This window comes from Dipteris shenzhenensis, chromosome 3 (assembly GCF_047967505.1).
Source record: "Dipteris shenzhenensis isolate YYH24624 ecotype China chromosome 3, Dip_SZ_1.0, whole genome shotgun sequence".
Lineage (NCBI taxonomy): Eukaryota > Viridiplantae > Streptophyta > Polypodiopsida > Gleicheniales > Dipteridaceae > Dipteris > Dipteris shenzhenensis.
This window is the reverse complement of record NC_141598.1, coordinates 21605425-21628123: the sequence shown is the minus strand read 5'-3', so window position 1 is coordinate 21628123 and position 22699 is coordinate 21605425. Positions and strand designations below refer to the sequence as shown.

Genomic DNA, 22699 nt, shown 5'->3' with positions numbered 1-22699 from the left:
AGAGGGAGAAAGTGAGGGGGTGAGAGGGCAAGAGAACAGAGAGGAGGTGGGAGAGAGGGGGGGAGCCGACACGGGAGAAGAGGGGGACACGGGGGTGGAAGGGATGGAGAGGGCATTGATCGGTAAACAAAGTAGCTTGATTAATGTGTGTTGTTTGCATTGAACACTGTGAGAATCCCCAGGTATACCCTTCATCATCATCAGAGTGTAGATCAGCATTTATTAAAGTAGTGATTCTTTAAGCTTCGCTTCTTGAGCTTTTTCATCCTCGTTATCACTGTCATCATCATCCAACCTCTCACCACATTGTAATTGGGTTACATTTGGGTTATCTCTTTCAGGTTGAGGCCTTTTTCTCCTCTTCGAGAGGTATAGCCATAGCTTCCACATGAGGGTCAAACTTAGATGATGTCTTTTTCTTTTCCTTGCTCATTGCAGTCTGCACCTGTGGTTCGATAGTTGGGACCAAGCTGAAGGTTTTACGAACCCTTGAGAAGATCCCAGTGTATCACCATCTTGACCATCCTGAATATTTGGTAATGCATCAAATATAGCCTTAAGAGGACTCAAGGCATCACCTATATATGGATACTTTGTGAATCTAGGCACTTCCCATAAGAAGTACTTCTTAGAGTTTGTCCTCAACTTTAGTACACGCTGGCCCTTCATGTTGTCATCACATATGGCTATCATGAAGTCCCCGTGTGGAAACACATCCAACTTCAAGATAGCTTCAACACTTCCAATTGCTTGGCTAGAAAATTTGGGACTTGTCACTTTCAGTGAAGTGATAACAAGGTGATAGCTCTTTGTCTTCTCCATCATAAACCAAGCATGATCGATGAATTTCTCGTGAACAAGCACGGCCATTGCAAATTCCTGAAATTGTAAAACATATTACACAAGACACCCTCCTTAACCAAAGAATTTGTATATATTTGACTCTTTCATATTAATATAAACCCGCATTCTCAAAAAGACACACTCCTTAACCAAAGAATGAAATCAATAAAATACCATTACTAAAAACTCAAATTTGGATTTATAAATTAAGGTACAACTACGAAGACATTGTATAGTGTAATCGCTTTTACTCCTATGGGGGTTCTCTAAAATATTTGTAACACCAAGCATGCCAAGCATGGTAAGCTTTCTTTCATGGATGGTGTCCATCAACAAGGCAAGAAGATTGGATTGTGGTTTATCTAAAACATTTGAACCACCAAGGGCATTGCCTAATGCAATGACCCCTACCCCATGGTGGTGGAAACTCGAAAGTACCAGGAAAGTCTTTATCCCAAGTGTTGGGATTCCTTGTTGATAAAAGAGTATCAACAAGGTACTCTCTATCCCAAGAGTTGGGATGAGTTTCATGAAGCATGGTAAGAATCTGGATGAGTTTCTGTAATGGATGGTGTCCATCAACAAGGCAAGAAGATTGGATTGTAGCTTGTCTAAAACATTTCAACCACCACGGGCATTGCCTAGTGCAATGACCCTTATCCCATGGTGGTGGGAACCTAGAAGTACCGAGAAAGTCTTTATGCCAAGGGTTGGGATTCCTTATTGATAAAAGAGTATCAACAAGGCACTCTCTATCCCAAGAGTTTGGATGAATTTCACGAAGCATGGTAAGAATCTGGATGGATGGTGTCCATCAACAAAGGAACAAGATTGGATTGTAATTTGCCTAAAATATTTGAACCACCACGAGCATTGCCTAGTGCAATGACCCCTACCCCAGGTGGTGGGAATCTGAAAGTACCAAGAAAGTCTTTATCCCAAGGGTTGGGATTCCTTGTTGATAAAAGAGCATCAACAAGGCACTCTCTATTACCAAGAGTTGGGATGAGTTTCACTGGTCAACAAGGCAAGAATGATTTGATCATAGTTGTCTAAAATTATTAAACCACCATGGACGATTAAGATGTCACATGAGAAACTAGAATAGATGTATGTTAATCAGATGAGAAACCCAAAATAAATATACTAAGTAGATGTAGTTAGATATTTTTTCATCCTAATGTAGATACTAAATAAATATACTAAGTACATGTAATTAGATATATTTTCATCCTAATGTAGATACTAATACTGACTTAATGCTAGCTAATCCTAATATATTCTAATGTTCAAATTAAAGATACTTATAATTTTATCTATCCTAGCTAATCTAATATTAATCTAACCAGTTAAATCAAATTAATCATCCTTATATTAGCTCAATAAATATTTAATTTACCTATATATCTTATATAAATGTAATTCAATATATACCATATATCCTAAATTACCACACAATGATTAATTAATTAATTTAAAAAGAGTAATTAATTTTAAGTGATTAACTAATCTTAATTTAAATAGATTAACTTATATTAATTTATATTGATTAACTTAAATTAAATTGATTAACTTAAATTAAATTGATTAACTTAAATTAAATTAGTTAACTTGACTAATATAAATAGATTAACTTAAATAAAATTAAATTAAATTAAATAGATGAACTTAAGTTAAAACCATTAATTTAATTAATTTAAATAGATTAGCTTAAATAAATTTAAATTGATTTAAATTAATTTAAATAGATTAACTTAAATTAAATATAGTAATGATAGTTTAATTAATCATAGATGGCATCCTCCAGCGATGGTAGTAGGGATACATCATCATCTAGCGATGATGGAGATATGGTTTCCCCCAGCGATGGTGGTAGAGATAGGGCATGTGTGCCCCCTGCTAAAGTAAGCCCTCTCATTTCTAGTGAACTTGAGTGGCTAGCCTTGAACCATGAAGACAATCGCAAGACAGATGATATCATGCAAGATCTTAAACAAACCAAAGATGATGCAAGAGATGGTACGACAACGGGCTTCACATTCCAAGTGGAAGATAGTGACATGCAAAACGCTGGCGGATCTGCAGATATTAGAGAACTGCTAAGCGCCTTCAGAACTACTCTCAACAGTTTCCCATCGTTCTTAGAGCAAAAAATGATAGAAAAATCCAAAGGAGTCACCTTTTTAGTGACGACCAAATCTACAGGCCATACTAATAGAGCTCCACAACAAGATATAGTGCAGCAGGCCCAAATAGGGATGTCCATGTAGGACCTATCGAGAGGCTCCTACGTTGGAGCTATCCAAGGTAGAGGAAGGAGTCTCTTCAAAGCGTGCCGTAACCCAAAACAAAATGTGTGGGAGAAACCTACCCCAAGGGCCAAATGAATCTTCAACAATGCCTCCAGCCTTGGACCTTCTGAGAAACTCCCTAGCTCAGATGGAAGCGCATTCAAAGGTAAGTTGCCTACCATGAAGGTTCACAATGACATACTCAATGAAATGACCAAATGGTTGTGTTCCTATACGGTTGTCGGATACATTCACGGCCTTCGTCCCCCTGTGATGTTTCTAAAGGGTTGGGTTAGGAATTTCTTGACGCGCAAAGGCTTGAATGTTACAAGTATTCATTTCCTGAGGAAGGGTTATATCATTTTTCTCTTTGAGAAGGCCGATATGGTGACTGAGGTCGTGCAGAAAGGAACATGGATGATCAAAAACCAACCCCTATGTATCCAGTTGTGTGCGACCCTTTGTTTAATCTCGATTTACCTTCGCCTTCCAAAGCACCCATTTGGGTAGAGTTTCCAAACCTTCCCCAGTTTCTTTTCCCCCAATTGGAAGTGTTATGTCTCCCTCTAGGCCAGTTTCTAGGATTAGAGATGGAAAGATTCATCAGCCCTAGAGGAAATCCTCTAACCTGTGTGCTGATGGATTTGGCTATTGAACCACCCAACGCTATTCGATTGCTGGATGGCAATGGGTCTGAACTTATTCAAAAGGTGTTCTACAAAAATATCCCCAACCTCGTGTTTCCTTTGTGGATTTGGTGGATATTTCATAAAGATTGTCCCTCCTGTAGTAGCAGTCACCGAAAGGAGAAACAAGCTGAGGGTAAAAAAGATCTGGAGGTACCAGAGAAGACAAGGGTGGAGGACCCAACTCAACGACCACAGGAAGAGAAGTCGAGTAAGACCAAAGAGAGTCAGATAGAGAGTGAAAGGAAAACAGATAGAAGAAGAGAGGACCACGATCAATGAAGAGAACATGGAAGACAATTCAGGAGAAGAGGAGTTTGTCCCTAACACGTAGGATTTTGAGGCTCAGTTAGAGCAAGCAGAACATGCCACCATCTCACATGAGGAACAACCCTTCACGCTAGTGAAGGGGAAAAGAACAATTTAGCTTGAAAAAAGCTTAAATAGCTCCAACTTAGATAACTCAACTAAGAAGAGTCTAGCAGAAAGGGAAAAGAGAAGGTTGTCTAGAGGATTTGCTCTATCTCCTCAAATGAGTCCGGTTAACTTCAAGAAGTTGAGGAATAAAAGTTCTACCCAATGATGAGTCAAAATCAAAAAAAAAATTCTTGTTTTTCATTAAATGTTTAGGGGTTATCTAATGACTTAAAGCCCCTAGTTTTCAAGAGATGGCTGAGGTCAAATAAGCTCTCTCCTAACTTCTTAGCTCTCCAAGAAGTCAAAGTAGGAGGAGCAAAACTATTTTGTCATCTAAAACATATTGATGATAAGAGATTGTGGTTCACAACTAACCATGATGAAGGGAGAGGAGGTGCACCCTTAGGATTAGCAAATCAACTGGCCCAAGGAGTGGGGAGAGTTATCTCAATTTTTGGCAAATACGGAGTGGGGGTGGATTTTGTTCACACTGATCTCTCATGCCAAATTTTTGTGGTGTATGCTCCAAACTCGGCTAGGGACATAGCACTTCTTTTGGAAAGCATTCGATTGTTAGACAATGTGCTCCTACTAGGAGATTTCAACATGGTAGAGAGTAGGATTGACAGATGGGAGGGGATAGGCATCAAAGAAAGGGTAGAGTTGGTTGACATATCAGAAGACACTACTTTTACTCGAACTAACAATCAAATAGGACAGCTTCACAAAAAAGAGCGACTGGATAGAGCCTATTGCTCTAAGAGAATTGTTGATGAGATGCTTTGTGTTAAGAGTAGAGCTTTGGTAACACTCCCCTTCTCTAACCACAAACCCATTTCAATTGTCCTTGAAAAGGAAGACAAGGTCATCGGCCGCTCGTGGATTAAAGCCAATCCTTTATTTTTTCAACTCTCGTATGTCAGGAATAAGATTTTTAAAATCTGGAACAATGATTTTGGTGGGACTGCCACTACGACAAATAAATGAATCAGAGCTATAGATAGGACAAGAGTCTTTTTAAAAGCAATCAAATGCAGAGGCGACAAAGCCAGAGAACTTAGGACTCAAAAGATCGAAGATCAACTGGCTCTCCTTGAGAGGGACAACACTGAATAAGGATAGAGACAGCAGACGAGGATTGTCAGAGATAAACTTAGAGCAAAAGTAGAAATAGTAGCTAACCAGGCCAATATTTATACACGTGATTGGTGGGCGGGAAAAGCAGACAAGGCCAATGATGATATATTCAAAAGCCTGAAGAAAAAACATGCTAAAGAATCCTTAGAGTCTCTTCAAGTTGGAAACAAACTCATCCAAGACCCAAGTGAAATCCTTGAGGTGATCTCAAAACACTTTAAATAGCTTTTAGGAGAGGAGGAGATCATCACAATAGAAAAGCCTACAGCTCGAGGGAAATGCTCTAAAGTAAGAGAAAGAAAAGTCTCTACATTTGATAGCATCTATCTGGACAAAGACCTCACTTTAGAGGAGTTGAAAGGAGCAGTTGATCAAATGGGGAAGGGTAAGACACCTGGAGAAGACGAGAGCTTCCTATAGAGTTCTATCAAGTCTTTTGGAAATAGTAGGTCCCTATCTAATGAGGCTATGGGAAGAGTCCAAAGCAAAAGGGGTTTTAGACACAGAATAAACACAGGCATGATAAAACTAATTCCTAAGGGTGGCCCCAAAGAGGAACTCAAGAACTGGAGACCTTTGACCATGCTGAACTGCAACTACAAGATCTTTGCAAAGGCTTTAGCCATTAGACTTAAAAACAAGATGCAATGCTGGATAAGGGAGGATTAAAAAGGTTTCATTCAAGGAAGGCATATCCTAGAAGCTATCCTCACTCTATGGGAAGGGCTTGAACTGGCTAATGAAACTCAGCAGGACATTTGCTACCTCAAAATTGACTTCGACAAAGCCTCTTCATTTTTTCCTCCCTCAAGGACATAGGAGTTGGCCTTGGATTTAGCTCCTATGTAGAATTACTTTTGTGTCAAGCTAGAAGTAAAGTCGAGGTTAATGGAAGAACAACGCAACCCTTTGGGCTCAAAAGATCAATCAGACAAGGATGCTCCTAGCTCCTCTACTCTTTGCTATAGCTACAGATGCACTAGGATGGCTAGTAAAGGACAGACAAATTATGTGCCACCAAATTGCAGATGACACAAATCTAATGCCACATAATGATGAAGAGTTAGTAAGAGCTACTTTGGAGTGTCTAAATACTTTTTGTCTGGCCTCGGGGTCCAAAGTTAACCATGATAAAATAGGAATTTTTGGCACCAAGAGCCCTCCTTTTAGGGGCCATGAGGAGGAGACGCTCACATTTCATTTAAGGTGCATGCCCTTTTGAACTCTGATTAGTGCCCCGCCTATGTTTCTCTCTAACAAGGGCTATAAAGAGATCAGAAAAGGAGAGGTCTTCAGACTTCTAGGAATTCCTATGGGATTTGGTTGTTCTATGCAGGACAGGTGGGACTGGTAGACTGGGTCAAAAGCAAGGTGAATAGACGGCAAGGACTTCAACCAACACTAGCAAGAAGAAATTATGTCCTCATCCACTACATCTATCCCTCCATCATTTACTTTATTTCCTGTTGGTACCCAACAAAGAAATTCCTTTGACAACTCAACAGTCTGTGGGGAGGAGATGCTGTCAATCACAAGGTTCCTAAAGTCAAATGGCAAACCTACATAATGCCAAAGGCAGTAGGAGGTCTCGGTATTGTAGATGTGGAGAAATTTGATGCTAGGTTGATGGCTCAATGGATCCTCAAGGCTGTGCAGAATCCGAAAAAGATTTGGGCATACTTAATCCTCAGAAATGTCAGCAAAGTCATGGTAGAGAGATGCAAACATTGGAAGCACCTTCCATTAGGGTTAGCCAAGGAAGTCTGTATAGCAAAAGGATCAGACTTATGGAAAGGTATGTGGTCAACTTGGGAATCATTGAGACCCTTTGTAATTTAGAAAGGATTCTCTAGGAAAATGGGTACATTTTCATCTAAAGACTCAATCTGGTTCTTAGCCATATGGACAAATGCTCCTCTAAGAGATGGTGAAATTAAGAATGCTTTGTGCCTCAACAAAAAAGGTATTTGAGTTTGGGGAGATATTTGGGACAGAGAGCAAAGGAAGTGGATAAATAATGATATTTTAAGAATCAGATTTAAACTCAATAGATTTGACTTAGAACTGCTTCGAAGAGACAAGCGCTTTGGAATAGAGAAGCCATCTTGTGGATGGGGGGAAGGTCTCCTCCTACTACTAGAGAATTTAGATGGGCAGGTCAGACAAAACTTGCTTGTCCCCATCTTTGAGGAAGGTCAAGAAGAGCTGATAGTTCAATTAAATTAGAAGTGGTACAGAAAAGACTCGAAAAGGACTTGGGTAAAGAGGTTTAAGAAAGCTTGGGACAAAAATATCCCAGAGAAGTAGGCCTACCTTTTATGGCTCATCCTTCACAAAGGGGTTTGGACTACTAAACGGGCACTAAAAATTGGGTAGGGAGATGGGTTATGCCAAAGATGTTGTAGAGCTCAGGAAGACATTCCCCACTTGTTCCTAAACTGCACATTCTCGAGAGATGTTTGGGAGACTGTGCACAAACTCTATGCTCTTTTCCCGGTTAATTATATTTTTCTTTTGTTGGGGGACACAGCGAACAGAGCACCGAATAATTGGAATTCCATGCACAGCTCGCTATTATGGTCTCTTTGGTGGCAGGGATGCTCTAAGGTTTTTAGTAATGCAGGAAAGAGGAGCAAATCTTGAGAAGATCTCTCATCTGCAGCAACAAATCCAAGAATGTTGCAAGAAGGACGCACATTCGCGAGAAAAGAGACCACCCTGTTGGTTCAAATGCAACAACAGGTTGGAAAAGATGCTATTCCTTCAGGAGCTACCCCTCAACTGGTACTTATACTCGATCAAACAACTCCACAAGCCAAGGATTTTGTACCCCCTGTGCCTACTTTCTCCTTCCCCGTGCTCACTATGCCCGCTTTTGCGGCTTCCCCCTTGTTGTCGTCCGCCCTTACTGCTCTGACATCCCCTCAGCTTTCTCTTGCGTATGATGCACCCTCTTTGCCTTTGTCTCCTATGGTTCCCCCTCCTCTTGTGATGTATAAGAGGCCTGTATCAAGAAGCGACCCGGTAGGTGTTACTGTTAAAGTTCGTAACAAAGTCACACCAAACGACTTCAAGCCTCTCGCTCCAAGACCGAAAACTAAAGTCAAAAAGCCATTCCCCTACTCTCGAATCCCAAGCACAATTGTTCTTCGAGTGGTGGCACACATGGTCCCCAAAGAAGAGCCGTAGGACACGACTGGATAGTGGAGATGGAGTTTTCCATTTTTCTATTACTGTTACTGATGGTTTAGCTGAACAGATCCCGATTTAAACTGTTATTGTTACAGTTACTGGCTTAGCGGTTCAAATCCCGATTTTGAAGTCTTAAGGACTTTTTTGAATTTGTATATATTTGACTCTTTCATATTAACATAAAGCCGCATTTTAAAAAAATAAAAATTAAATATATTAATTTAATTTATTTGAATAGATTAGCTTAAATTAATTTAAATTTATTAGCTTAATCAAATAGACAAATATAATTTATTTAAATAGATTAAATTTACTTAAGTTAATTGATTTAATCTATTTAATTAATTAATTTAAATAAATTACCTTAAATTAATCTTAATTTAATATTTAAATAGGTTAAATTTATTTAATTTAATTAGCTTGAATAGATTAATATAAATTAAATACATTAAATTAATTAGCTTAAATAAATTGCCTTGAATTAATTTAAATTAATTGGTTAATTAATTTAATTTATTAATAAGTTAATTATTTAATTATTTAATTTAAATTGATTAACTTAAATTAATTTATATTAACTAATTTTAATAGATTGACTAATCTTAATTTACTATGTAATTAATCTTTTTTAATCTAATTGTATGTAACATTTTTTATCATAATTTATTAATTGACTTTAATGAACTAATTTTAATTGATCATAGGATTAATTGGTTAATTAATTTGATATATTAATTAATCTAATTTAGTGGATTAACTAATCTTACTTTTTTTAATTAATCTAATTTTATAATCAACTTATCTTAATTTTATTTACATAATCTAAAAAGTAAAGTAGAAACTAAACTAAACCTAGTTAACTGAATTAATATAACCAAACTAAGTTAAATCTAGTTAAATCTAAGTAAATTAATCTAACTAACTAAAATAAATTTAACTAAATTAATCTAGCTAAACTAAGCTAAATCTAACTTAATTAATATAAACTAAACTTAACTAAACTAAACTACATCTTACAAAATTAACTAAATTAGTCTAATTAATACATAATTTAAAATAATCTAACCTAATGCGACTAACCTAAATGGACCACTAACCTAACCTAAGCTAACCTGACCACGAACCACTAACCTAACTTAACCATGAACCTAACCTAGCCTCCTACTCTAACCGAGGCCAACATATATATCCGGCCTATTTTTGCAGCTGGGCCAGCAGAGCAATCTCTTTCTTCACGAAATGTTCATCCTTTTTGTAGCACTCCTGACTTTGCTCCTACAATCGTGATATCTTTTCAAGATTTACACCTCTTTCCTATGTTCAAACATACATTCGTTACAATTTCATTAGTACAAATAGAGACATTACCAAAAACCTTAGCGCATCTCTGAGTCCATAGAGACCAAAGAGTGTTCCAGTTTTTCGAGGACCTGGTTGGTCTGTCGCCCAGCAGAAGGCAACAAGCATAATTGATCAAGAAAAAGCCAAACTGTTTGTGCACAGTGCCCCATACTTCTCTAGAAGATCTGTAGTTTAGAAATAGGTGGGGGATATCTTCCTACGCTCTGATACATCTTTGGCACTAACCATCTCCTTGTCCTATTATCAGTGCTTGTTTGGCTATCCAAACACCTTTGTGCATAATGAGCCATAAGAGGCAAGCCTCTTTCTCTGGAAGTTCCATGTCCTACATTCTTTCGAATCTTTTAGACCACACTCTTTTCGAATCTGCTCTCGACCACTTCCGATTCAGTTGAGCTAATAGCCCTTCATATCCTTCGACAAAGATGGGGACTGGGAAGAGCTTAGTTTGGGGCCTGCCCACCTAAATTCTTTAGTAGACAAAGGAGCCCTTCCACCCATCCAAGCAATCGATTCTCTGTCCCACGGAGTCTGCCTCACAGCTAGCATCTCTAGGTAGAATCTGTTCAGATTAAATCTAACTTTTAACTTGTCATTTTCTATTCACTTCCTTTTCTCTCTATCCCATATATTTCCCCAGACCTGAATCCCTTTCTTGTTGACCATAAGGCGTTTTTGATTTCGTCATCCCTGAGCAAGGTGGCTACCCAAATGGTTGAAAACCTGATTGAATCATTGGCCATGAAACTGCCGTTTTTTTTAGAGAACCCTTTCTAGATCACATACGGTCTCAGTGACTCCCAAGCCTGACCACATACCTTTCAAAAGGTCTGAGCCCTTTAATGTGCAGGCTTCGTTTTCGTAGAGGACAGACCCAACCGAAAGATGCTTCCAGTCCTCTCCCTAGTCGAGTTGGATCTCCTCTAAGGCTATAATGTTCTATAACTAGATTACACATCTAATAGCTTGGACATCCCCCAAGAAGAAGAAAATATGTAGGTAGTATTTAATTCAAATTTATAATAATTTCTTTTAGCAATAACATAGCTTTGGGTATTATACTCTTTAGTATTAACATAGCTTTAGCAAGTCATTCTTCCCTTCTGCCTCCAAAGAGAGCAAAATTTGGACCTAGATTTTCTAAGTATATTAAGAAATTATGTCTTGTATTACAAAGCCATGTTTAATAGTACCTTTTGTTTGTCTAAGCACTCACACATGTACACTCACACACGTGCATGTGCGTGTGCGCATGCACGCGCGCACACATATCATCATCTTCTTCATCCATTGATTGACTCCAACAGATTCAAGCAAGCTTCTTGGTGGCTCGTGGTGGCAATACTCCCCCATGTAGTGCATATGACTATACAATGACACCGTTTAGTCAAGAAATCCAACCATCACATTTATCCATTCTAATAAGCGGTTCCAAAGTGCTCATTCATATCATAGGAACTTGTTTGAAGTAGGGTAGCATGTTCATTCTAAAGAATGGAAACGCGACAAAATATTAAGCACATTCTTTCAACACCATGTGGATACTTCTAAAAGTGTTACAAAGTAAAATAGTGTATTTAATCTCATGTTCCTTTAAAAGTGAGCAATCTAAAAGTTCTTAAGTGAAAGCCAAGTGTAAGTATAGTGATTGTGAAAGTGTGATTCTTTTCAAAGTGTGGGATCAATGCACAATTAAGCACTTGATGTGAGTCTCCATGACGACAATTTCTAAACTTTGATGCTCTATTACTATGGAAGTTGGTAGCCTTTCCACCGTATAAAACTACCAGCATCACCTCCTCTATGTCAGCTCGCACTAAGCAATGGCATTTGCAAGAGAAGTATGATCACAACAAATATAGTATTCTATGGCAAGAGAAATCCAATGCACCTGAGCTTTAGTTCAATTGGAACAAAGATCTAGACCTACATTGCACATACAATGGGGATCCAAAGAACAACTTTGAGAAGGTGATTCAAAGCACTGGCACGGAGAAATGGCCATGAAGATAAATCTCAAGAGAATCCCATGGAGGCTAAATGCCGCCATCAATAACCCAAAGAGGGAGCTATCACTTTCTAATCGAACCCTAGTGGTCTATTGAGACTACCATAGAGTGCGAGTTTGACACCAAGAATAAGAAAAACAAAGAGGGAAAATGACCAATGAACACTAAGCTTGAACAAGCTTGAGAGCACTAAATATCTATAAGATGAATACAATGAGCATTTACAATAAAAAGTGCACCTATCATCAATCACGAGTGCCAACCAAACTTACAAACAACCAAGGCCTTAGAGCAAGAATTCGCACTCAAAACATAATATCAAGTTTCTAAAGCTAGAAAATATAGTCATATAATGGGACTCTTATGGATTCTTGGTGATATTATGCCTTTTCATCCTTGCCATTAGTTGGCATGAAGACGTTGCAAATTGCTAGAACAAATGCTTAGCTTTTTCTAGCTTCTTGTGATTCTGGACTTCTTAATGCCTTCTTTCTCAAATTAGGAAGTTTGAATCAAGCTAGTAATGTATCCCTGGTGATTTTATGCATTGCTTTTCCTTGTTTTTTTATGTACTTTGATTTGAAAAAGTACATAAGCTTCCAAAAATAAGAGAATATTAGACAATTTTGGATCCCAAGAATTGATGCAATTTTCAAAAAGTGAATCTTCTTAGTATTGAATGGTTATGCCTTACTGATATGCTATCGAAGATTGATTATTCACGCATGGAGTAGCCTACACTCACCCTTCTACATTCAATTACACATTCATTAATCCCATCTCTCATGGATCTATATCCTTCAAAGCACAGTAGATCTTATATATCAATGACTGGAAACATTTGCTCACATGCAAACAAAAACTGCTTCTATCATGTAAGTCTCAAGTAAATACAAATATGCAAGCTATTGAGTCTCCCAAATTGGTTATGGGAATGATGCATATATTACGTAAGTTGCACGAAAGTTTTGCGGGTTACAATCAAAATCCAAATAACATGCAGGCAAAACAAGTCTCTTTTTTCAAGGCCCCTACTTGGAAAATGTCAAAACAAGTGGTGACAACCCACATATATTTTGGATAACTATTTTCCATCTACTTATGCCTATTTTTGACGACTTGTCAAAAAATAGCTATAAAAATTGCATTTTACTTTTGGAGACATTTTTCTGTTTTGGAGCCATATTTTCACCAAAAAATCCTTTAGGGTGCCAAAAATTTTGCCAAATTTGTGAAATTTCGCCCCAAAGAAATACACTGGTGAAAAACTATCATGAAATTTCAATCAGATCACTGACATTGAGGCTCTGGCACACAAAGAAAGCAAGAGCTATCTCATGGGATTGATCAAGGAGTCCTCACCTAAGACTTGAGATCCTACCATGATCGAGGAGTCCTCACCTAAGACACAAAGACTCAAAGACTCATGATTTTGTAGCGTGTCCTAGCAGGTTCACTGGCTGTCCAACATGCTCATGCAAAATTATAGATCACTCGATGGTTCTTGAGCAAAACTGAAACTACTTTGCTAATGAAAATTGTCATCACAGAACTTCAAAAGAGGAGCAATCCATTACGCCTTCCCTTAGAGTACAATACTTTACCATATAACATTATTTACAAAGAGGACTCCATATTGGTGGCAGACAGATTCGACACATTTTGCCCTCTACAAATCACACCCTTCTAAGTGGCTGGACAGGATTCAACAGCATGGAATGCCCGTAAGTCATGCCTGTTGATTGTATTGGTTGTCTGCAATCAGCCCCTGATGTACAGGGCAAGGCATCCACAACTTGGCCAATACAACTGCTTGAATTCCAGAGAATGTGTTTACTGGAATATTGCATCATAATTAGAAGTGTCTCAATTTGCATGTGCCCATTGAATCATACATCACTGTACTTGTGCACTGATCACATATAAGCATCTTCGACATGAAAATTGCATCCAATAACATGGATACAAGCCACTTCTAGTTTAAATACACAAATAGCCCATGTCCAGCAAATCCTTTGGCACTGTTTCTGATTTAACTTTTGACATGGATTTCGAGCTTCGCAGATTTTCCTTCCTTGGGCTGCAGGAATAAACATAACATTATTAATCATATGCAACTCCTTTGCTCACATAAATTCTTTGCTCATATTCAATCTCTTGAAAAACAGATTAAAAATGAAAGTACACTGCAAATACTTCAATGTGCATTTTATCAGGGATCAGCTAACCTTGTAACAGTTCTGGACTCGTGCATCACTGCACCGCAGCAGGCCTTATACTTTTTCTTTGATCCACAAAGACGGGCTTTATTTCTAGCTACTTTCTGAAAAATATCAAAGAGAAGCTGCACTTAAACCCAAATGGATACTTTATTCATGTTTGCTGAGTTCCTTAGTTGTTCAGAACAGACAAGTCAGACACATAGTCGTCAATGAACACTGGCCCATCATCACAAATATAATAATAATAGGGAATAAACTTAACAAATAATAATAGGGAATAAACTTTTAAAATAATAATAGGGAATAAAATAAAATTATAATAAGGAATAAATTTTAAAAAGGGGAAAAAAGGGACAATGATAGGCTAGCATCACTTCTAACTCTTATAGGTACGTCTTCTGTTACATTAGTAGTGGAAGCGTTTAAAGGAAAGAATTTTCCTGCAGCACGTTTCTCTCAAAACAAAACCATAGAGTCACATTTCTAGGATGCTTTCAAACTGTGAACCCTATGGAAAAAGACATATAATAATTTTAGTGACATGATCTAGGACATGGGTATCATGCTCACAGAAACTAGCCCTAAAGTGAGACATTGTAATATAGACAACTACTTACCTGGATTCTCTGCAATGGTCTGCTACTTGTTGCATCTCTCTCACCATCGTCAAATGACACTGCTTGGTTGGTAGATATAGATGTCTTGAGAACGTGTTGCTCAACTGGGTCACGATCATGTATACACCCCCCATTCCCTGAGTTGACAATGGAATCCAGCCATAGCCAAATGAAAATGAGAAATGAAGAATTGGGAGGAATATCTTCCTTTACTGGCAATTTGTCATACTAACAGGTGAAATTAGCTGGTATATGCACCTGCACTGACACCCTTTTCCAAACTGAAACAGTGAGGTAACCCGGAACAGTCAAAAAATACTTCTACGCTCTTAGCATATAAGGATCCGAAGGACACAGGCTCTCACAAACATGAGTGAAAGAACAGAGCCTGTCGTGCATCTAAATAGTCGAAGAGAAGCAATTTTTTCATTTCATGTATTCAGCCTTCGATTCACGTCCTATTGATTCCTTAAAGCATCGGGATTCCTGCTCTTCCACCTTGATTTTAACATAGGTATAACATAACTTAGATTTGACTATCTTGCTCATGAGATCAAATGCTTGATGACTTTGAACATCCCCAAGACTGCAGTATGCAAAAGACTTCACACTCTAGAGGAAAATGCAACTTTGAGAGTAGGAAAATGTGGGCCTTATTGCCAAGGTGGCAAGCTTAGAGGATGGGAAGACATAAAAGGATAGAAGAGTGGACCCTTGACCTTCAGGCACAACATAGGCAGCTTAAAGCAGAGCTGGATTCAATGAATATTAGATGTTGAAAAACACCATGAAGTCAGACACTCTCATTCAGCAAAAGAGCAAGCAAATGAGACTCAGATGGAGGGTCAGGCTAAAGAGAAAGACAAAAGGATAGTAAGACATCCAAATTTGGTTGTTTGTGGAATCAAATGCTCTCCCTTCTGCTCAGCCATAGCTTAAGGCAGTGGAGAGGCGATTGCTGAGTTCCATACACATCATTATGCATCTGTAAATCTATGCTGAGTGGCTTTCTTTACCCCTAAAACTGTGGAGGAGAGTACTAAGCGTCGATTCATTCGGGAACTAGCCTGTAAGAAGACTTATAATTATGGATCGTACTCATCCCATGTCCATGACTAATGATGGCAATTGGGAATTTCTCCTTTGTGAAGTTGAAAAACTCTCCAATAGGATGAGTTCTAATGCAGGAATACTAGTTAGAATTACATTACATGAGCTATAGATTATTATAATTTTGTTTTCTCATGAGGGCTTACAAAAGCACAATGATGTTTATGGACCTTTGCAAATTTGAAATTCTCATATGTCCAAGATAAAGATACTGTGATGTCATGTGTAGCATCTTTGCAGCATCTCCAGGTGTCTCACCTTTGTAAGTCGTGGATTTTTTTGCACTCCACCCTAGCACAAGGCTGTCTTTCTTCTTCAGAGGAAGCTGGGAAGAGTTTTAGGATCACTCTCATCATTCTTTTTGGCTCCGCAAGAGAACAAGATGAGCAGTTTTTTTTTCCTTTTTGTGTTGCGTGGGTGTGTTTTTCTTCATTCTTTTTTTTTGGGGGTGTGAAAACGGGGGTTTGCTGTTTGTTTTGCCAAAGGATTCCTGATTGAGGTAGGTGCAAAACCAACATCTTTGACAAAGTGGGCGACCTTGGAAGTCAACTCCACCTATGTGAACGAATATCTCAAGGTGGCCTGTGGAACCACACCTCACTAGTTTGGGTCAATGGTCAACCATGGTAAACAGCCAACCATCGTGGTGGTTTAGAACTCTCTCTCCCTTACAGCCCAAACCCATCTTGCAAGTAGTTTCTTATGAACTCTTTCCAGCCGGTAAAGCATGTATCAAAGCATATAGGTACGCTTGTTTATGGGCTGTTTACTGTAACAGGCATCAAATGCAAAACGTACACAAGTCACCTAAAACACATCCATATGGCATCCAAAATCGACCAGCTTGCTGGTATATATGTGGACCCAGTGCCATCAAGCCATTTCTCAAACGGATCTTGCATGAAGTTATTGCTGCTTTAAAATTTTCAGACTGCTTGTATTCCATGCTTTAGTTCTCACTGCTTTGCAGGATTGTACATCATGGTCCTCACCAGGCAATGTTGCTGAGACCTTCTGAGGGAAGTTCCTCATCATCTACATAGAGATCCATTAGGGCCCAGAAAGGGGCCTACCCCTGGCATAAGCGTACACATGGCTTCCACCCTTAGAGAAGGGAAAGTACCTAGATTGGGGCCATGGCAGTTTTATTATACTTACACTTAACAGCCATACATCCTATTGATAGACAGAGATGATCATGCCCATTACATGTGGATGTACCTCAGGAGACTTTCACTGCCAACGTCTACACCGCAGCATGCTACTTCTCACAAGACAAACCTGGGACCATTCAGGCTGAGTTCGGATCATCCCCATTACAGCTAGATGCTGCATTTCAGGTCATCACGTATCTGCCAGGGAGTACAGGGATTACACTTTTGGGCACGGCGCAACAGACTACCCTGGCTAGCATTTTCCTCCTCTATGGCACTTTCGGCAAGGGGGACTAGAGATGTTGGTATGCATGCACAGAGAGATGGTTTGAGCGACTAGGGCTCCACATGGATAGACTCCCTCCCTTCCAGTACAATATGGACGCTCCGTTTTCTCCCCTCCTGTCACACCAGGTCAACCAGGTAATCCGTGAGGATCTCTTACAGCTACACACATTCTGGACCTAGTTGGGACTGAGCAAACTCCCAGTGAAGCTCAGCTTCTACAGAGATCACTGCTTGCACATCACAGAGGAGAGTTTCATTGGCCCACCAAGATACACGCAGATCCACTTACCCCACTCACTGAGGATCTCTATTGGGCAGTTCCGAGTCTCTTCACATAGACTTCGTATCGAGAGCAGCAAAGCAGAGGGCCTACCCAGGGAGAGGGCATATGCACATTATGTGACATGCAGGAGGTTGAGACATAGGAGCACTTCATCTTCAGGTGCCCTGTTTACTATGAGATCCGAGGGCGTTTCTACCGCCTCTTCAGAGATAGCTCTAGGGTGTTGTCCCGATTCCTCTCCTACCTAGACCAGAGATGTTTGGCGGGCTTCATCCATGAGGTAGTCAGGCACCGTGAGAGGATACTTTGATCACGGAGACAGGAGCAGACTTCTTCCTTGGCAGATCCCTCTCAGAGCTCTATCACGGAGTTCTTCCTGCCAAATCACATGGACCCCCACGAGACGAGGCCTCAACATGATCATGACCCAAAGCCAGTGACCGGACAGCTCAAATCGAGGGTTGACGCGTAGATTACACTTGGGGATATTCCCTCTCTGTTTAGAGTCAACCCGGCCAACAAGGGTTACTGGGGTTACTGTGACCCTTGTTAGAGGTAGAGCTATGACTAGGAGAAGTCACAGGGCCGCACCCGTGAGCAGCCGACAACACTCTATCACCGATTTCATGCCTCCATTGCCTCATCCACCTTGATGTCCTGATGATGATGATGATGATGATGATGATGATGATGATGAGATTGATATGTAGTCGACCACTAACATGACTATGTTGTACTTAGTTCTATCATTTCGCATTATGCATTGGTGTGGATGCTTGTTTATTAGTTCCACCCTCACAGCTCGTTTTGTACCAGGTTTTGTTGAAAAGGTCACCTCCCCATCTGTAAGCCCCCATATATGAGGAGAGCATGGGGGGGGTGAGCCTAGGGATTGAGAGACTGACACATGAGCAGCAGCATGGCTGCCATGTGGGCAGGAATCAAAGAATAAAGAAAAGTGAGGTACCTGGAAGAGCCATGGTGGCTGCAACAGATGGTGCTCATGGACAGAATAATCGCTATGGATGTTTAGCATGGATCTGGCCTGGAAGAGGCAGATCAAGAGCAGCACCAGATGGCGGAGTATACCCAGGAGAAAGCCGAGGCACGTGGCAGAAGCTGTGGGCAGGATCTCGACCTGCAACAGACCTGGAAAGTGGTGCAGCAAAAAGAGGGAACCAGCAGGCCTGGTTCAAGCCATTGGCTGAGGCTGGTTGGGGCTGGTTGGAGCCAGCCAACCAGGCCTGGAGATGGGCAGACCAGGGGAGCTGTACCCTGCAAAGTTTGGGGCCTGACAGCAGTCCAAAAGGGCCTGGCAGAGGCCCTTATATAGAGCTTGGAAAGGAGCCAACCTGGTCGGGTTTTACAGACCAGTCTGGTCAGCCAGACTGGTCGGTTCTATCAGCAGCCCTTGGGGGCTATAAAAGGAGGGCCTCCAGGTCCTCATTCTTCATTCTCTGGAAGCAGCAGACAGGGCTTCCTTGGGCCTTTTGCCAGGAGGTGAAGGAGACCTAAGAGGGCTGCAGACTGAGCTACTAAGTGCTGCCTACATAGGCTGATCTACAGGCAATAAGGTAGAGAGAATCATTCTGGACGGAAAGTCTACAGACACTCGAGGTGGAGCACGCGGGCTCGAGTCTAGAGATAGCCCGCAGATAGGAGAAGGACCTTGTGGTAAGATCAGAGAACCACACCATTGGTGGGACTCTAGATCTATCTCTTTTGTATTGTGTGGGCTCCTGGGCAATTCTATCAGTCTTCCGCTGTGCATATCCTCTGTTGGGTCTTTTCTAACAGGTTTTTCAGTCTCATAGACCCATCGGTCTTCCGAATACTTTAATAAACTCTCTCTCTCTCTCTCTCTCTCTCTCTCTCTCTCACAACTCCTGATTCTTTGAGAGTATACAGAGGTAACAACATGTCGACGACTTTGTTTTCTTCTTCGAGAAATGTATTTCCTTCATTAGCTTTGTCTTCTTAGGCAATGCATTTTGAGGACTATCGACAGACAAACCCTCATTTATGCCTTCACTTCTTACAACCAATACTTGACGAAACAGCACTGAGAGTGGAAAAAAACAGCAATAACTTCACGTCGACGACGGAACTACATGCTTCAAAGGCTCTCCCTCACTCCCTCTCTCTGAACATACACTAGGGCCCAGGACAAATTGTCGGGCTGGACCCCCCCGAAGGTCTTTATTCATTTCAGAAAATCTATTACAGAAATTCAGCTTCAGCTTAGAGCTGTCTCGTAAGTCTCTCCTTTTAAAACATGAAAAGAATTCCCCTTTTACAAGAGCTTCAAGCCCCATTCAAATTGGCAACATGCCACTTGTCTAAAATCTAGACTAAAACCTATTACAAGCCTCTAAGGGCCATTCTGGAGTCTTCAAAGCTCTCGGTCACACGAACCGCCTCCTAGGTGCTTGTCAGGCTCCCATTTCGCTTAGGAAAAATAATCCTTCCTAGTACCTGCAACAATTAATTAAAGCGCACCACCATGGTACCCATTAATTGTTAGCGCTTTGCATGCAAATAACACACTGTGGACTAATCCTAGTCACGGTGGGCGTCCCCACTGAACACATGTACACATCTAAACAAATATATATACAAATAAATATATATATATTTTCTCTGGTTGGAACACTCTTGATTATAATTAAAGAGCTTTGACTAAGGGTCAAGGCGCCTTAATTATAGCCAAGTCTCTCCAACCGGAGTTGGCACATCTTGGTTAACCGGGGTTAACCCTCTTGGCGCATGCCAAGTCTTGTTGACCGAAGTCAACACTCTCTGACCGCAATCAGGTTTACTTGACTAGAGTCAAGTATCTTTGACCGTAGTCAATCCTTTGACCATTAAAATAACTCTTTGACCGTAATTAACACATATAAAACTCTTTAATTATGATCAAATAAATGGTCAACTGTACTTTGACTTAGGATATTTACATTGTGGTGACATCCCCTCGGCTTCTATTCAGTTGACCTCAACTGAAAAGCTTCCTTGTAAACATCCAAAAGCTGTGGATGATCGGATAACATGTCTTCGTCCATCCACTTGGCATCTAATGCCGTATAATTCTTGAATTTTACAAGATACCTGCAAAATTCCTTACCCTGAGGGCCTTTACGTACAGTATGGTACACAATTTGCTCTGGCTGAAGGACTTCCTCCAGCTCATCCACTTCTTCTTCTGAGGACGGTAATACATTCTTCTTCTTCTTCTTCTTCTGGTGGATCTTCTGATACTGGTTCTGTAGGCTCTGGTCCCTGAAATTTCTTTAGAAGACTCACATGGAATGCATTGTGAATCCTCCAATGCTCTGGCAATGCTAATCTGTATGCAACCTCATTTATTCTCTCTGTAACCCTGAAAGGGCCATAATATCTGGGAGATAACTTTGCATACACTTTCTGTTTGCCTTTAAACTTGCGGAGCCTAGCTTTTTCATTTGACCATCTGTCTCGGGATGGAAAGAAGAAGAAAAATTCAGATTCGTCCCCATGTTATCAAATAAAGCTCTCCAGAATAGACTGGTCATTCTGGGATCTCGATCACTAACAATGGACTTAGGCATACCATGATGTTTAAAGATCTGTGCCATGAACAGCTTAGCCATATGATCTGCCTTTATGGTTTTGCGAACCGGAATGAAATGAGCTTGCTTGCTGAATCTATCAATGATAGTCCAAATCCCATCATTCCCTGACTTTGATCTCGGCAAATCAAAAATAAAGTCCATTGTAATATTTTCCCATGGTGCCTGAGGCACGGGAAGAGGCATAAGTAGGCCAGGTGCCTTCTGTCTATCATACTTCATTTTCTGACACGTAAGGCATTCAGTAACAAACTGATGTATATCTTTCCGCATTCCTGGCCAAAAGAAATACCTCTCTAGTGCTAGAGTTGTTGCTGTAATTCCTCTGTGTCCAGCATAGGGAGGTGCATGGCATTCCCCCAAAATCTTTTTCCTCATCTCCTGGGTGATGCATAGGCAATCATCTCTCATTAAATACCCATCTTTCAGGGAATAGTGACTGGTGGATTGCCCTTCTTGCATCTGCTGTAAAATTTCACCAAAATCAGAATCATGAGCATATTGTTCCCTCATGCCTTCCAGGTCCTGATAATAAGCAATAGTTACATTATTGACCTGGGGTCTTCGGGACAAGGCATCTGCCACTCTGTTCCGAATTCCTGGAGTATGGACAATCTGAAAATGATACATTGACAGCATGTTTGCCCATTTCATATGCTTCTCTGAAAGCTTGGTCTGAGTCAAAAAGTATTTCAGACTTTGGTGATCTGTTTTGACAGTAAAATCTGCACCCAAAAGATAATGTTTCCATGTATGGATGGCATGAATTACAGCCAATAACTCTTTCTCATAGATTCCTAGATATCTTTCCGCATCCCGAAGTCGTCTGCTTTCATAGGCTACTACATGACCATTCTGATGCAATGCAGCCCCAACACATTCTCCACAAGCATCGCAATCCACATCAAAAGACTGATACAGATCCGGAACTACCAGGATAGGCTCTGTAGTCAACTTTTCCTTGAGTGTATTGAATGCTTTCTTCTGTGATAATCCCCATGTGAAGGCTGCATTTTTCTTAGTGAGGTCATGTAATGGAGCTGCGATATCAGCAAAATGTCTGATAAACCTTCTGTAGTAAGAACACAAGCCTAAGAAGCTTCGAACTTCATGCACAGTTTTCAGCTCTGGCCATTCCTGAATGGCACGGATCTTCGCTGGATCCATTTGTATCCCATTCTTGGATATTATATGCCCCAGATAGTGGATTTCTTCCAAGAAGAACTCACTTTTCTTGCTGTTTGCATAGAGCTGATGATTTCTCAGCTCTTGAAACACTATAGCAAGATGTTCTCTGTGCTCTTCCTCTGTCTTAGAAAAAACTAAGATATCATCAAAGAAAGTACCCGTAAAATGCCTGTACTTCCGGAAGATGCGATCCATCATTCTATTGAATGTGGCTGGAGCATTTGTCAACCCAAAAGGCATCACTAAGTATTCATACAACCCGAATGTAGTGCGGAATGCTGTCTTGTGCACA

At 40.3% G+C, this 22699-nt stretch overlaps 1 protein-coding gene across 1 annotated transcript in view; it reads right to left on the bottom strand.

Annotated features, from left to right (window-relative positions):
- Nucleotides 1-13183: 13183 nt before the first annotated feature.
- LOC147903510 (SEC-C motif-containing protein / OTU-like cysteine protease family protein) overlaps nt 13184-22699 on the bottom strand; it is a 49195-nt gene continuing 39679 nt past the window's right edge. Inside the window, exons 11-13 of the mRNA XM_087372674.1 lie at nt 14777-14913; nt 14166-14260; nt 13184-14017 (exon numbers count right to left, since the gene is read on the bottom strand). Of these exons, the coding sequence (XP_087228800.1) occupies nt 13918-14017; nt 14166-14260; nt 14777-14913 (332 nt within the window). The 3' untranslated portion in view covers nt 13184-13917. The remainder of the gene's footprint in view (nt 14018-14165; nt 14261-14776; nt 14914-22699) is intronic.